This window comes from Oncorhynchus tshawytscha, unplaced genomic scaffold (assembly GCF_018296145.1).
Source record: "Oncorhynchus tshawytscha isolate Ot180627B unplaced genomic scaffold, Otsh_v2.0 Un_contig_1923_pilon_pilon, whole genome shotgun sequence".
Classification (NCBI taxonomy): domain Eukaryota; kingdom Metazoa; phylum Chordata; class Actinopteri; order Salmoniformes; family Salmonidae; genus Oncorhynchus; species Oncorhynchus tshawytscha.
In genome coordinates, this window is record NW_024609027.1 from 30736 (window position 1) to 47691 (window position 16956).

Genomic DNA, 16956 nt, shown 5'->3' on the forward strand with positions numbered 1-16956 from the left:
CATCCTGGCGGGCTGTATCACCGCCTGGTACGGCAACTGCTCCGCCCACAACCGTAAGGCTCTCCAGAGGGTAGTGAGGTCTGCACAACGCATCACGGGGGCAAACTAACTGCCCTCCAGGACACCTACACCACCCGATGTCACAGGAAGGCCATAAAGATCATCAAGGACAACAACCACCCGAGCCACTGCCTCTTCACCCCGCTATCATCCAGAAGGTGAGGTCAGTACAGGTGCATCAAAGCAGGGACCGAGAGACTGAAAAACAGCTTCTATCTCAAGGCCATCAGACTGTTAAATAGTCATCACTAACTCAGAGAGGCTGCTGCCAACATAGAGGCTCAAATCATAGGCCACTTTAATAAATTGATCACTAGCCACTTTAATAATGTTACCATGTCTTACATTACTCATCTCACATGTATCTACTGTATCTTATATCATCTTTTGCAGCTTGCCTGTGCCACTCGGCCATCGCTCATCCATATATTTATATGTACATATTCTTATTCATTCCTTTACACTTGTGTGTATAAGGTAGTGGTTGTGGAATTGTTAGATTACTCGTTGGTTATTACTGCACGGTCAGAACTAGAAGCACAAGCATTTCGCTACACTCGCATTAACATCTGCTAACCATGTGACCGATAAACATTTATTTGATTTTTGATCTAAGATGCATCAACCATAATGTTGTCATTATGTGATTTAAGTGTCGTTAGCGGACTGACATGCATCAATCACAACGTTGTCAATACGTTATCTAAGTGTTGTTAGTGGACTGATATGCATCAATCACAACGTTGTCAATACGTTATCTAAGTGTTGTTAGTGGACTGACATGCATCAATCACAACGTTGTCAATACGTTATCTAAGTGTTGTTAGTGGACTGACTTGCTGCCCAGCAGGATGCAGACGGCCTCCATGACAGTCATGACCATGTCAGGTGGTTTGGTGAAGACCCTGATCTCTGAGATGTCTGCCTTGTCCAGTGAGTCTAGGGCCTTGTTGGCACCTTCCAGAGCAGGCAGAGCCTCGTCTAGATCCCTCTGAGCGTCTGCTGCTATGGCCTGGGTGTCCTCAGCCTTCACCTTGGCCAGGGCCTCATCCTCCTTCACCACTTTACGCACCTGGGGACACACAGACACACACACACACAGAGACAGACAGACAGACAGACAGACAGACAGACAGACAGACAGACAGACAGACAGACAGACAGACACAGACCAACAAACAGACAGACAGACAGACAGACAGACAGACAGACCAACAGACAGACAGACAGACAGACAGACAGACAGACAGACAGACAGACAGACAGACAGACAGACAGACAGACAGACAGTTGAATAGGCGTACACATGAAGAAAAAAAACAGGAGGACATAACACTAACACCAATCTACACACCCACACACTCCCCCTAGACACACACATTTCCCCAAGACACATACAAACAAAAATGCCCACCCTTGTCAACTCTCTCCTGGTCAATGGCTAGTTTCCCTAGCTCCACCCTCTCCTGGTCAACGGCTAGTTTCCCTAGCTCCACCCTCTCCTGGTCAATGGCTAGTTTCCCTAGCTCCACCCTCTCCTGGTCAACGGCTAGTTTCCCTAGCTCCACCCTCTACTGGTCAACGACTAGTTTCCCTAGCTCCACCCTCTCTGGTCAACGGCTAGTTTCCCTAGCTCCACCCTCTCCTGGTCAATGGCTAGTTTCCCTAGCTCCACCCTCTCCTGGTCAACGGCTAGTTTCCTAGCTCCACCCTCTACTGGTCAACGACTAGTTTCCTAGCTCCACCCTCTCCTGGTCCACGACTAGTTTCTCTAGCTCCACCCTCTCCTGGTCCACGACTAGTTTCTCTAGCTCCACCCTCTCCTGGTCAACGACTAGTTTCCCTAGCTCCACCCTCTCCAGGTCCACGACTAGTTTCCCTAGCTCCACCCTCTCCTGGTCCACGGCTAGTTTCCCTAGCTCCACCCTCTCCTGGTCCACGACTAGTTTCCCTAGCTCCACCCTCTCCTGGTCCACGGCTAGTTTCCCTAGCTCCACCCTCTCCTGGTCATCGACTAGTTTCTCTAGCTCCACTCTACACCCACCTTGTCTGCACTCTCCTGGTCCACGACTAGTTTCCTAGCTCCACCCTCTCCTGGTCATCGACTAGTTTCTCTAGCTCCACTCTACACCCACCTTGTCTGCACTCTCCTGGTCCACGACTAGTTTCCTAGCTCCACCCTCTCCTGGTCCACGGCTAGTTTCCCTAGCTCCACCCTCTCCTGGTCCACGGCTAGTTTCCCTAGCTCCACCCTCTCCTGGTCCACGACTAGTTTCTCTAGCTCCACCCTCTCCTGGTCCACGGCTAGTTTCCCTAGCTCCACCCTCTCCTGGTCCACGACTAGTTTCCCTAGCTCCACCCTCTCCTGGTCCACGACTAGTTTCTCTAGCTCCACCCTCTCCTGGTCAAAGGCTAGTTTCCCTAGCGCCACACTACACCCACCTTGTCTGCGCTCTCCTGGTCAAGGCTAGTTTCCCTAGCTCCACCCTCTCCTGGTCATCAACTAGTTTCCCTAGCTCCACTCTACACCCACCTTGTCTGCGCTCTCCTGGTCAAAGGCTAGTTTCTCTAGCTCCACCCTCTCCTGGTCATCGGCTAGTTTCCCTAGCTCCACTCTACACCCACCTTGTCTGCGCTCTCCTGGTCAAAGGCTAGTTTCTCTAGCTCCACCCTCTCCTGGTCATCAGCTAGTTTCCCTAGCTCCACCCTCTCCTGGTCCACGACTAGTTTCCCTAGCTCCACTCTCTCCTGGTCCACGGCTAGTTTCCCTAGCTCCACCCTCTCCTGGTCATCGGCTAGTTTCCCTAGCTCCACTCTACACCCACCTTGTCTGCACTCTCCTGGTCAACGACTAGTTTCCCTAGCTCCACTCTCTCCTGGTCCACGGCTAGTTTCTCTAGCTCCACCCTCTCCTGGTCATCGGCTAGTTTCCTAGCTCCACCCTCTCCTGGTCATCGGCTAGTTTCCTAGCTCCACTCTACACCCACCTTGTCTGCACTCTCCTGGTCAACGACTAGTTTCCCTAGCTCCACTCTCTCCTGGTCCACGGCTAGTTTCTCTAGCTCCACCCTCTCCTGGTCCACGGCTAGTTTCACTAGCTCCACCCTCTCCTGGTCATCGGCTAGTTTCCTAGCTCCACCCTCTCCTGGTCATCGGCTAGTTTCCCTAGCTCCACTCTACACCCACCTTGTCTGCACTCTCCTGGTCAACGACTAGTTTCCCTAGCTCCACTCTCTCCTGGTCCACGGCTAGTTTCCCTAGCTCCACCCTCTCCTGGTCATCGGCTAGTTTCCCTAGCTCCACTCTACACCCACCTTGCCTGCACTCTCCTGGTCAACGACTAGTTTCCCTAGCTCCACTCTCTCCTGGTCCATGGCTAGTTTCCCTAGCTCCACCCTCTCCTGGTCATCGGCTAGTTTCCCTAGCTCCACTCTACACCCACCTTGTCTGCACTCTCCTGGTCAACGACTAGTTTCCCTAGCTCCACTCTCTCCTGGTCCACGGCTAGTTTCCCTAGCTCCACCCTCTCCTGGTCAACGACTAGTTTCCCTAGCTCCACCCTCTCCTGGTCAAACGACTAGTTTCCTAGCTCCACTCTCTCCTGGTCCACGGCTAGTTTCCCTAGCTCCACTCTACACCCACCTTGTCTGCACTCTCCTGGTCCACGGCTAGTTTCCCTAGCTCCACCCTCTCCTGGTCAACGACTAGTTTCCCTAGCTCCACCCTCTCCTGGTCAAACGACTAGTTTCCTAGCTCCACTCTCTCCTGGTCCACGGCTAGTTTCCCTAGCTCCACTCTACACCCACCTTGTCTGCACTCTCCTGGTCCACGGCTAGTTTCCCTAGCTCCACACTCTCCTGGTCCACGGCTAGTTTCCCTAGCTCCACTCTACACCCACCTTGTCTGCACTCTCCTGGTCCACGACTAGTTTCCCTAGCTCCACCCTCTCCTGGTCAAACGACTAGTTTCCCTAGCTCCACCCTCTCCTGGTCATCGACTAGTTTCCCTAGCTCCACTCTACACCCACCTTGTCTGCACTCTCCTGGTCCACGACTAGTTTCCCTAGCTCCACCCTCTCCTGGTCAAACGACTAGTTTCCCTAGCTCCACCCTCTCCTGGTCATCGACTAGTTTCCCTAGCTCCACTCTCTCCTGGTCCACGACTAGTTTCCCTAGCTCCACTCTCTCCTGGTCAAACGACTAGTTTCCCTAGCTCCACCCTCTCCTGGTCCACGGCTAGTTTCCCTAGCTCCACTCTCTCCTGGTCCACGGCTAGTTTCCCTAGCTCCACTCTACACCCACCTTGTCAACGACTAGTTTCCCTAGCTCCACCCTCTCCTGGTCCACGGCTAGTTTCCCTAGCTCCACCCTCTCCTGGTCCACGGCTAGTTTCCCTAGCTCCACCCTCTCCTGGTCCACGGCTAGTTTCCTAGCTCCACCCTCTCCTGGTCCACGACTAGTTTCCCTAGCTCCACCCTCTCCTGGTCCACGGCTAGTTTCCCTAGCTCCACCCTCTCCTGGTCCACGGCTAGTTTCCCTAGCTCCACCCTCTCCTGGTCCACGGCTAGTTTCCCTAGCTCCACTCTCTCCTGGTCCACGGCTAGTTTCCCTAGCTCCACCCTCTCCTGGTCAAACGACTAGTTTCCCTAGCTCCACTCTCTCCTGGTCCACGGCTAGTTTCCCTAGCTCCACTCTACACCCACCTTGTCTGCACTCTCCTGGTCCACGGCTAGTTTCCCTAGCTCCACTCTCTCCTGGTCCACGGCTAGTTTCCCTAGCTCCACCCTCTCCTGGTCAAACGACTAGTTTCCTAGCTCCACTCTCTCCTGGTCCACGGCTAGTTTCCCTAGCTCCACTCTACACCCACCTTGTCTGCACTCTCCTGGTCCACGACTAGTTTCCCTAGCTCCACTCTACACCCACCTTGTCTGCACTCTCCTGGTCCACGGCTAGTTTCTCTAGCTCCACTCTACACCCACCTTGTCTGCACTCTCCTGGTCCACGGCTAGTTTCTCTAGCTCCACTCTACACCCACCTTGTCTGCACTCTCCTGGTCCACGGCTAGTTTCCCTAGCTCCACTCTACACCCACCTTGTCTGCACTCTCCTGGTCCACGACTAGTTTCCCTAGCTCCACTCTACGCCCACCTTGTCTGCACTCTCCTGGTCCACGGCTAGTTTCTCTAGCTCCACTCTACACCCACCTTGTCTGCACTCTCCTGGTCCACGGCTAGTTTCCCTAGCTCCACCCTCTCCTGGTCCACGGCTAGTTTCCCTAGCTCCACTCTACACCCACCTTGTCTGCACTCTCCTGGTCCACGACTAGTTTCCCTAGCTCCACTCTACACCCACCTTGTCTGCACTCTCCTGGTCCACGGCTAGTTTCCCTAGCTCCACTCTACACCCACCTTGTCTGCACTCTCCTGGTCCACGACTAGTTTCCCTAGCTCCACTCTCTCCTGGTCCACGGCTAGTTTCCCTAGCTCCACTCTACACCCACCTTGTCTGCACTCTCCTGGTCTACGGCTAGTTTCCCTAGCTCCACCCTCTCCTGGTCCACGGCTAGTTTCCCTAGCTCCACCCTCTCCTGGTCCACGGCTAGTTTCCCTAGCTCCACTCTACACCCACCTTGTCTGCACTCTCCTGGTCCACGACTAGTTTCCCTAGCTCCACTCTACACCCACCTTGTCTGCACTCTCCTGGTCCACGGCTAGTTTCCCTAGCTCCACTCTACACCCACCTTGTCTGCACTCTCCTGGTCCACGACTAGTTTCCCTAGCTCCACTCTACACCCACCTTGTCTGCACTCTCCTGGTCCACGGCTAGTTTCCCTAGCTCCACTCTACACCCACCTTGTCAACGACTAGTTTCCCTAGCTCCACCCTCTCCTGGTCCACGGCTAGTTTCCCTAGCTCCACCCTCTCCTGGTCCACGGCTAGTTTCCCTAGCTCCACCCTCTCCTGGTCAATGGCTAGTTTCCCTAGCTCCACCCTCTCCTGGTCAACGGCTAGTTTCCTAGCTCCACCCTCTCCTGGTCAACGACTAGTTTCCCTAGCTCCACCCTCTCCAGGTCCACGACTAGTTTCCCTAGCTCCACCCTCTCCTGGTCCACGGCTAGTTTCCCTAGCTCCACCCTCTCCTGGTCCACGACTAGTTTCCCTAGCTCCACCCTCTCCTGGTCCACAACTAGTTTCCCTAGCTCCACCCTCTCCTGGTCATCGACTAGTTTCCCTAGCTTCACTCTACACCCACCTTGTCTGCGCTCTCCTGGTCCACGACTAGTTTCCCTAGCTCCACCCTCTCCTGGTCATCAACTAGTTTCTCTAGCTCCACTCTACACCCACCTTGTCTGCACTCTCCTGGTCCACGACTAGTTTCCCTAGCTCCACCCTCTCCTGGTCCACGGCTAGTTTCCCTAGCTCCACCCTCTCCTGGTCCACGACTAGTTTCTCTAGCTCCACCCTCTCCTGGTCCACGACTAGTTTCTCTAGCTCCACCCTCTCCTGGTCCACGGCTAGTTTCCCTAGCTCCACCCTCTCCTGGTCCACGACTAGTTTCCCTAGCTCCACCCTCTCCTGGTCCACGACTAGTTTCTCTAGCTCCACCCTCTCCTGGTCAAAGGCTAGTTTCCCTAGCGCCACACTACACCCACCTTGTCTGCGCTCTCCTGGTCAAGGCTAGTTTCCCTAGCTCCACCCTCTCCTGGTCATCAACTAGTTTCCCTAGCTCCACTCTACACCCACCTTGTCTGCGCTCTCCTGGTCAAGGCTAGTTTCTCTAGCTCCACCCTCTCCTGGTCATCGGCTAGTTTCCCTAGCTCCACTCTACACCCACCTTGTCTGCGCTCTCCTGGTCAAAGGCTAGTTTCTCTAGCTCCACCCTCTCCTGGTCATCAGCTAGTTTCCCTAGCTCCACCCTCTCCTGGTCAACGACTAGTTTCCCTAGCTCCACTCTCTCCTGGTCCACGGCTAGTTTCCCTAGCTCCACCCTCTCCTGGTCATCGGCTAGTTTCCCTAGCTCCACTCTACACCCACCTTGTCTGCACTCTCCTGGTCAACGACTAGTTTCCCTAGCTCCACTCTCTCCTGGTCCACGGCTAGTTTCTCTAGCTCCACCCTCTCCTGGTCATCGGCTAGTTTCCTAGCTCCACCCTCTCCTGGTCATCGGCTAGTTTCCCTAGCTCCACTCTACACCCACCTTGTCTGCACTCTCCTGGTCAACGACTAGTTTCCTAGCTCCACTCTCTCCTGGTCCACGGCTAGTTTCTCTAGCTCCACCCTCTCCTGGTCCACGGCTAGTTTCCCTAGCTCCACCCTCTCCTGGTCCACGACTAGTTTCCCTAGCTCCACTCTACACCCACCTTGTCTGCACTCTCCTGGTCCACGGCTAGTTTCCCTAGCTCCACTCTACACCCACCTTGTCTGCACTCTCCTGGTCCACGACTAGTTTCCCTAGCTCCACTCTACACCCACCTTGTCTGCACTCTCCTGGTCCACGGCTAGTTTCCTAGCTCCACTCTACACCCACCTTGTCAACGACTAGTTTCCCTAGCTCCACCCTCTCCTGGTCCACGGCTAGTTTCCCTAGCTCCACCCTCTCCTGGTCCACGGCTAGTTTCCCTAGCTCCACCCTCTCCTGGTCAATGGCTAGTTTCCCTAGCTCCACCCTCTCCTGGTCAACGGCTAGTTTCCTAGCTCCACCCTCTCCTGGTCAACGACTAGTTTCCCTAGCTCCACCCTCTCCAGGTCCACGACTAGTTTCCCTAGCTCCACCCTCTCCTGGTCCACGGCTAGTTTCCCTAGCTCCACCCTCTCCTGGTCCACGACTAGTTTCCCTAGCTCCACCCTCTCCTGGTCCACGGCTAGTTTCCCTAGCTCCACCCTCTCCTGGTCATCGACTAGTTTCTCTAGCTCCACTCTACACCCACCTTGTCTGCACTCTCCTGGTCCACGACTAGTTTCCCTAGCTCCACCCTCTCCTGGTCATCGACTAGTTTCTCTAGCTCCACTCTACACCCACCTTGTCTGCACTCTCCTGGTCCACGACTAGTTTCCCTAGCTCCACCCTCTCCTGGTCCACGGCTAGTTTCCCTAGCTCCACCCTCTCCTGGTCCACGGCTAGTTTCCCTAGCTCCACCCTCTCCTGGTCCACGACTAGTTTCTCTAGCTCCACCCTCTCCTGGTCCACGGCTAGTTTCCCTAGCTCCACCCTCTCCTGGTCCACGACTAGTTTCCCTAGCTCCACCCTCTCCTGGTCCCGACTAGTTTCTCTAGCTCCACCCTCTCCTGGTCAAAGGCTAGTTTCCCTAGCGCCACACTACACCCACCTTGTCTGCGCTCTCCTGGTCAAAGGCTAGTTTCCCTAGCTCCACCCTCTCCTGGTCATCAACTAGTTTCCCTAGCTCCACTCTACACCCACCTTGTCTGCACTCTCCTGGTCAAAGGCTAGTTTCTCTAGCTCCACCCTCTCCTGGTCATCGGCTAGTTTCCCTAGCTCCACTCTACACCCACCTTGTCTGCGCTCTCCTGGTCAAAGGCTAGTTTCTCTAGCTCCACCCTCTCCTGGTCATCAGCTAGTTTCCCTAGCTCCACCCTCTCCTGGTCAACGACTAGTTTCCCTAGCTCCACTCTCTCCTGGTCCACGGCTAGTTTCCCTAGCTCCACCCTCTCCTGGTCATCGGCTAGTTTCCCTAGCTCCACTCTACACCCACCTTGTCTGCACTCTCCTGGTCAACGACTAGTTTCCCTAGCTCCACTCTCTCCTGGTCCACGGCTAGTTTCTCTAGCTCCACCCTCTCCTGGTCATCGGCTAGTTTCCCTAGCTCCACCCTCTCCTGGTCATCGGCTAGTTTCCCTAGCTCCACTCTACACCCACCTTGTCTGCACTCTCCTGGTCAACGACTAGTTTCCCTAGCTCCACTCTCTCCTGGTCCCGGCTAGTTTCTCTAGCTCCACCCTCTCCTGGTCCACGGCTAGTTTCCCTAGCTCCACCCTCTCCTGGTCATCGGCTAGTTTCCCTAGCTCCACCCTCTCCTGGTCATCGGCTAGTTTCCCTAGCTCCACTCTACACCCACCTTGTCTGCACTCTCCTGGTCAACGACTAGTTTCCCTAGCTCCACTCTCTCCTGGTCCACGGCTAGTTTCCCTAGCTCCACTCTACACCCACCTTGTCTGCACTCTCCTGGTCCACGACTAGTTTCCCTAGCTCCACTCTCTCCTGGTCCACGGCTAGTTTCCTAGCTCCACTCTACACCCACCTTGTCTGCACTCTCCTGGTCCACGGCTAGTTTCCCTAGCTCCACCCTCTCCTGGTCCACGGCTAGTTTCCTAGCTCCACTCTACACCCACCTTGTCTGCACTCTCCTGGTCCACGACTAGTTTCCCTAGCTCCACCCTCTCCTGGTCAACGACTAGTTTCCTAGCTCCACTCTACACCCACCTTGTCTGCACTCTCCTGGTCCACGGCTAGTTTCCCTAGCTCCACCCTCTCCTGGTCAACGACTAGTTTCCCTAGCTCCACTCTACACCCACCTTGTCTGCACTCTCCTGGTCCACGGCTAGTTTCCCTAGCTCCACCCTCTCCAGGTCCACGACTAGTTTCCCTAGCTCCACTCTACACCCACCTTGTCTGCACTCTCCTGGTCCACGGCTAGTTTCCCTAGCTCCACCCTCTCCTGGTCCACGGCTAGTTTCCTAGCTCCACCCTCTCCTGGTCCACGGCTAGTTTCCCTAGCTCCACCCTCTCCTGGTCCACGGCAGTTTCCCTAGCTCCACTCTCTCCTGGTCCACGGCTAGTTTCCCTAGCTCCACCCTCTCCTGGTCAAACGACTAGTTTCCCTAGCTCCACTCTCTCCTGGTCCACGGCTAGTTTCCCTAGCTCCACTCTACACCCACCTTGTCTGCACTCTCCTGGTCCACGGCTAGTTTCCCTAGCTCCACTCTCTCCTGGTCCACGGCTAGTTTCCCTAGCTCCACCCTCTCCTGGTCAAACGACTAGTTTCCTAGCTCCACTCTCTCCTGGTCCACGGCTAGTTTCCCTAGCTCCACCCTCTCCTGGTCCACGGCTAGTTTCCCTAGCTCCACCCTCTCCTGGTCCACGGCTAGTTTCCCTAGCTCCACTCTACACCCACCTTGTCTGCACTCTCCTGGTCCACGACTAGTTTCCCTAGCTCCACTCTACACCCACCTTGTCTGCACTCTCCTGGTCCACGACTAGTTTCCCTAGCTCCACTCTACACCCACCTTGTCTGCACTCTCCTGGTCCACGGCTAGTTTCTCTAGCTCCACTCTACACCCACCTTGTCTGCACTCTCCTGGTCCACGGCTAGTTTCCCTAGCTCCACCCTCTCCTGGTCCACGGCTAGTTTCCCTAGCTCCACTCTACACCCACCTTGTCTGCACTCTCCTGGTCACGACTAGTTTCCCTAGCTCCACTCTACACCCACCTTGTCTGCACTCTCCTGGTCCACGGCTAGTTTCCTAGCTCCACTCTACACCCACCTTGTCTGCACTCTCCTGGTCCACGACTAGTTTCCCTAGCTCCACTCTCTCCTGGTCCACGGCTAGTTTCCCTAGCTCCACTCTACACCCACCTTGTCTGCACTCTCCTGGTCCACGGCTAGTTTCCCTAGCTCCACCCTCTCCTGGTCCACGGCTAGTTTCCCTAGCTCCACCCTCTCCTGGTCCACGGCTAGTTTCCCTAGCTCCACTCTACACCCACCTTGTCTGCACTCTCCTGGTCCACGACTAGTTTCCCTAGCTCCACTCTCTCCTGGTCCACGGCTAGTTTCCCTAGCTCCACTCTACACCCACCTTGTCTGCACTCTCCTGGTCCACGGCTAGTTTCCCTAGCTCCACCCTCTCCTGGTCCACGGCTAGTTTCCCTAGCTCCACTCTACACCCACCTTGTCTGCACTCTCCTGGTCCACGGCTAGTTTCCCTAGCTCCACCCTCTCCTGGTCCACGGCTAGTTTCCCTAGCTCCACTCTACACCCACCTTGTCTGCACTCTCCTGGTCCACGACTAGTTTCCCTAGCTCCACCCTCTCCTGGTCAACGACTAGTTTCCCTAGCTCCACTCTACACCCACCTTGTCTGCACTCTCCTGGTCCACGGCTAGTTTCCCTAGCTCCACCCTCTCCTGGTCAACGACTAGTTTCCCTAGCTCCACTCTACACCCACCTTGTCTGCACTCTCCTGGTCCACGGCTAGTTTCCTAGCTCCACCCTCTCCTGGTCCACGACTAGTTTCCCTAGCTCCACTCTACACCCACCTTGTCTGCACTCTCCTGGTCCACGGCTAGTTTCCCTAGCTCCACCCTCTCCTGGTCCACGGCTAGTTTCCCTAGCTCCACCCTCTCCTGGTCCACGGCTAGTTTCCCTAGCTCCACTCTACACCCACCTTGTCTGCACTCTCCTGGTCCACGACTAGTTTCCCTAGCTCCACTCTACACCCACCTTGTCTGCACTCTCCTGGTCCACGGCTAGTTTCCCCATGAGGGCGTTGACGTCTATAGACTTTTGTTTGAGGACAGGCTCCAGAGCTGACAGGTCTACCTTCATCTTATCCACCAACACGTTGGTCTCCAACAGCTTAGTCAGACCATTCTTTACCCTGTCACGAGCCTGCACACACAGGAATACACACACACACACACACACACACACATATATACAGAAACACAGGCACACACAGGAACACACACACAGGGATACACACACGCAGTCATGCAAACACACACACACACACACACACACACAAACACACACACAGACACAAACACACAAAGGGATACACACACACAGGATACACACACACACACACACAAACACACACACAGACACAAACACACAAAGGGATACACACACACAAACACACACAGACACAAACACACAAAGGGATACACACACACAGACACACACAGACACACAGAAGCAATTACATTTCTTGGATTGAATGGAGTATAGAATTGACGCCCATTCAGAGAAATAGCCACGTTTCAAAGAAACCACAGTGTGCTAAACTGGAGTATTGATAACATTAAATAATAGATATTATGGATGTTTCACAGCCGCTGTGTTTATTATTGCTAAACAGTATTATAGATCTGTTGCTGTCTCTTCTCTCCCAACATGGCCAGGTAGAGGTTAATAACAGTATTAATCAGTAGTATTACTGATCTCTTACAGCCACTAGTTGCTGTCTCTTCTCTCCCAACATGGCCAGGTAGAGGTTAATAACAGTATTAATCAGTAGTATTACTGATCTCTTACAGCCACTAGTTGCTGTCTCTTCTCTCCCAACATGGCCAGGTAGAGGTTAATAACAGTATTAATCAGTAGTATTGCTGATCTCTTACAGCCACTGGTTGCTGTCTCTTCTCTCCCAACATGGCCAGGTAGAGGTTAATAACAGTATTAATCAGTAGTATTACTGATCTCTTACAGCCACTAGTTGCTGTCTCTTCTCTCCCAACATGGCCAGGTAGAGGTTAATCAGTTCCAGGTAAGAGGTGGGAGTAGTGTAAGCGTCGTCTCAGCTCAGAGTAGAACCTCTCGGCCATGTCTGTCACACTGACGTGGATCTCCACACACATCTCACTGAAACGATCCTTCATCTCCTCACTGCCAAACTCCACGTTTTGGAAGAAGGTCTGGGACACGGAGAGGAGGGCCTCACGGGGCCACTACAGGGGGAAAGAGGAGGGGATGGTTAGATTGTAGGAGAGAGTAGGTGAAAAAGGAGGAAATTAAGAAAGTCAAAGAGAGCGTGGTAGAGTGAGAAAGAGAGAGAGAGGAACATTGCTTCCAGAAATAAAGAGAGACAGAGAGAGAGAGAGAGAGAGACATTACTTCCAGATATAAAGAGAGACAGAGAGAACAGAGAGAGAGAGAAAGAGAGAGAGAGAGAGAGAGAGACCATGGGATCCTGAGTTCTTCTGCCAAAAAAATAATTAGATGAATGTAGATGGATTTTTTCGCAAGGATTTATACAGGATACTACCCTCTACATCAACACCTCAACATGTCATACCTAAAACCTTGATTGTGGACAAAATTAACTGAATGGATTCTTACTACCAAGGACTATCAAGAAAAAACTTCTAACAAACCAAAACCTGCAGAAGAAACACAGCGGAACCTGGAAATACCAGACTGAGAACCAGACTGAGATCCAGACTGAGATCCAGACTGAGAACCAGACTGAGAACCAGACTGAGAACCAGACTGAGAACCAGACTGAGAACCAGACTGAGATCCAGACTGAGAACCAGACTGAGAACCAGACTGAGATCCAGACTGAGAACCAGACTGAGAACCAGACTGAGAACCAGACTGAGAACCAGACTGAGAACCAGACTGAGATCCAGACTGAGATCCAGACTGAGATCCAGACTGAGATCCAGACTGAGATCCAGACTGAGATCCAGACTGAGAACCAGACTGAGAACCAGACTGAGATCCAGACTGAGATCCAGACTGAGATCCAGACTGAGATCCAGACTGAGATCCAGACTGAGTAATGTTCAGTCTGAACCTACTTCTGAAAATGTAAAATACAATAATCTCTAGATATTTTTTTATAAATAACATTATATTAAATAAGCGTATTAAATAAGGCTACTAAGCTAATAAGCAGCTCAGACAGAACAGACCTGTCTGCAACTTCAATGACGACTGAAGTGTGGAATGAGACGTGTGGAAACAATGGCAGGAGAGTTTCACAGCCTGCCCCACCCAAATGCATGGGCCTTTGGAGCCCCCTATGCAGAGGTCATCCCAGTACAGCACCCCTTGGATATTAAAAATAACACTGGAATATGTACAAACATAATCTCCTCGAGGACAATCCACAGACACTATTTGCTGACTGCTACAAAAAGGGGAATGTGAGCAACTTCACTTTCCACACAGACCATCCCCTGGCACAGTGCTATATTAACACAGACCATCCCCTGGCACAGTGCTATATTAACACAGACCATCCCCTAGCACAGTGATATATTAACACAGACCATCCCCTGGCACAGTGCTATATTAACACAGACCATCCCCTGGCACAGTGCTATATTAACACAGACCATCCCCTGGCACAGTGCTATATTAACACAGACCATCCCCTGGCACAGTGCTATATTAACCAGACCATCCCCTGGCACAGTGCTATATTAACCAGACCATCCCATGGCACAGTGATATATTAACACAGACAATCCCCTGGTACAGTGCTATATTAACCAGACCATCCCCTGGCACAGTGCTATATTAACCAGACCATCCCCTGGCACAGTGCTATATTAACCAGACCATCCCCTGGCACAGTGCTATATTAACCAGACCATCCCCTGGCACAGTGCTATATTAACACAGACCATCCCCTGGCACAGTGCTATATTAACCAGACCATCCCCTGGCATGGCACAGTGCTATATTAACACAGACCATCCCATGGCATAGTGCTATATTAACACAGACAATCCCCTGGCACAGTGCTATATTAACCAGACCATCCCCTAGCACAGTGCTATATTAACCAGGCCATCCTCTGGCACAGTGCTATATTAACACAGACCATCCCCTGGTACAGTGCTATATTAACCAGACCATCCCCTGGCACAGTGCTATATTAACCAGACCATCCCCTGGCACAGTGCTATATTAACCAGACCATCCCCTGGCACAGTGCTATATTAACACAGACAATCCCCTAGCACAGTGCTATATTAACACAGACCATCCCATGGCACAGTGTTATATTAACACAGACCATCCCCTAGCACAGTGCTATATTAACACAGACCATCCCCTGGTACAGTGCTATATTAACCAGACCATCCCCTGGCACAGTGCTATATTAACACAGACCATCCCCTGACACAGTGCTATATTAACCAGACCATCCCCTGGCACAGTGCTATATTAACCAGACCATCCCCTGGCACAGTGCTATATTAACCAGACCATCCCATGGCACAGTGCTATATTAACACAGACCATCCCATGGCACAGTGCTATATTAACACAGACCATCCACTAGCACAGTGCTATATTAACACAGACCATCCCCTGGTACAGTGCTATATTAACCAGACCATCCCCTGGCACAGTGCTATATTAACACAGACCATCCCCTGACACAGTGCTATATTAACCAGACCATCCCCTGGCACAGTGCTATATTAACCAGACCATCCCATGGTACAGTGCTATATTAACCAGACCATCCCCTGGCACAGTGCTATATTAACCAGACCATCCCATGGCACAGTGCTATATTAACACAGACCATCCCCTAGCACAGTGCTATATTAACACAGACCATCCCCTGGTACAGTGCTATATTAACCAGACCATCCCCTGGCACAGTGCTATATTAACACAGACCATCCCCTGACACAGTGCTATATTAACCAGACCATCCCCTGGCACAGTGCTATATTAACCAGACCATCCCATGGCACAGTGCTATATTAACACAGACCATCCCATGGCACAGTGCTATATTAACACAGACCATCCCCTAGCACAGTGCTATATTAAAATAGACCATCCCATGGCACAGTGCTATATTAACACAGACAATCCCCTGGCACAGTGCTATATTAACACATACCATCCCCTGGCACAGTGCTATATTAACCACACCATCCCCTGGTACAGTGCTATATTAACCAGACCATCCCCTAGCACAGTGCTATATTAACCAGACCATCCCCTGGCACAGTGCTATATTAACACAGACCATCCCCTGGCACAGTGCTATATTAACCAGACCATCCCATGGCACAGTGCTATATTAACACAGACCATCCCCTAGCACAGTGCTATATTAACACAGACCATCCCCTGGTACAGTGCTATATTAACCAGACCATCCCCTGGCACAGTGCTATATTAACACAGACCATCCCCTGACACAGTGCTATATTAACCAGACCATCCCCTGGCACAGTGCTATATTAACCAGACCATCCCATGGCACAGTGCTATATTAACACAGACCATCCCATGGCACAGTGCTATATTAACACAGACCATCCCCTAGCACAGTGCTATATTAAAATAGACCATCCCATGGCACAGTGCTATATTAACACAGACAATCCCCTGGCACAGTGCTATATTAACACATACCATCCCCTGGCACAGTGCTATATTAACCACACCATCCCCTGGTACAGTGCTATATTAACCAGACCATCCCCTAGCACAGTGCTATATTAACCAGACCATCCCCTGGCACAGTGCTATATTAACCAGACCATCCCTGGCACAGTGCTATATTAACACAGCCCATCCCCTAGCACAGTGCTATATTAACCAGACCATCCCATCGCACAGTGCTATATTAACCAGACCATCCCCTGGCACAGTGCTATATTAACCAGACCATCCCCTAGCACAGTGCTATATTAACCAGACCATCCCCTGGCACAGTGCTATATTAACCAGACCATCCCCTGGCACAGTGCTATATTAACACAGCCCATCCCCTAGCACAGTGCTATATTAACCAGACCATCCCATGGCACAGTGCTATATTAACCAGACCATCCCCTAGCACAGTGCTATATTAACCAGACCATCCCCTGGCACAGTGCTATATTAACCAGACCATCCCCTAGCACAGTGCTATATTAACACAGACCATCCCCTGGCACAGTGATATATTAACACAGACAATAACACCCCTAGCACAGTGCTATATTAACCAGACCATCCCCTGGCACAGTGCTATATTAACACAGACCATCCCCTAGCACAGTGCTATATTAACCAGACCATCCCATGGCACAGTGCTATATTAACCAGACCATCCCCTAGCACAGTGCTATATTAACACAGACAATCCCCTAGCACAGTGCTATATTAACACAGACCATCCCCTGGCACAGTGATAT

At 52.3% G+C, this 16956-nt stretch overlaps 1 protein-coding gene across 1 annotated transcript in view; it reads right to left on the reverse strand.

Moving 5' to 3' along the window:
* Positions 1 to 16956, reverse strand: part of LOC112240824 (dynein axonemal heavy chain 6-like) — a gene marked incomplete at both ends in the record, with an annotated part of 94357 nt that overhangs the window by 28186 nt on the left and 49215 nt on the right. Inside the window, 4 exon segments of the mRNA XM_042314035.1 lie at positions 897 to 1132; positions 11513 to 11680; positions 12501 to 12582; positions 12584 to 12741. Of these exon segments, the coding sequence (XP_042169969.1) occupies positions 897 to 1132; positions 11513 to 11680; positions 12501 to 12582; positions 12584 to 12741 (644 nt within the window).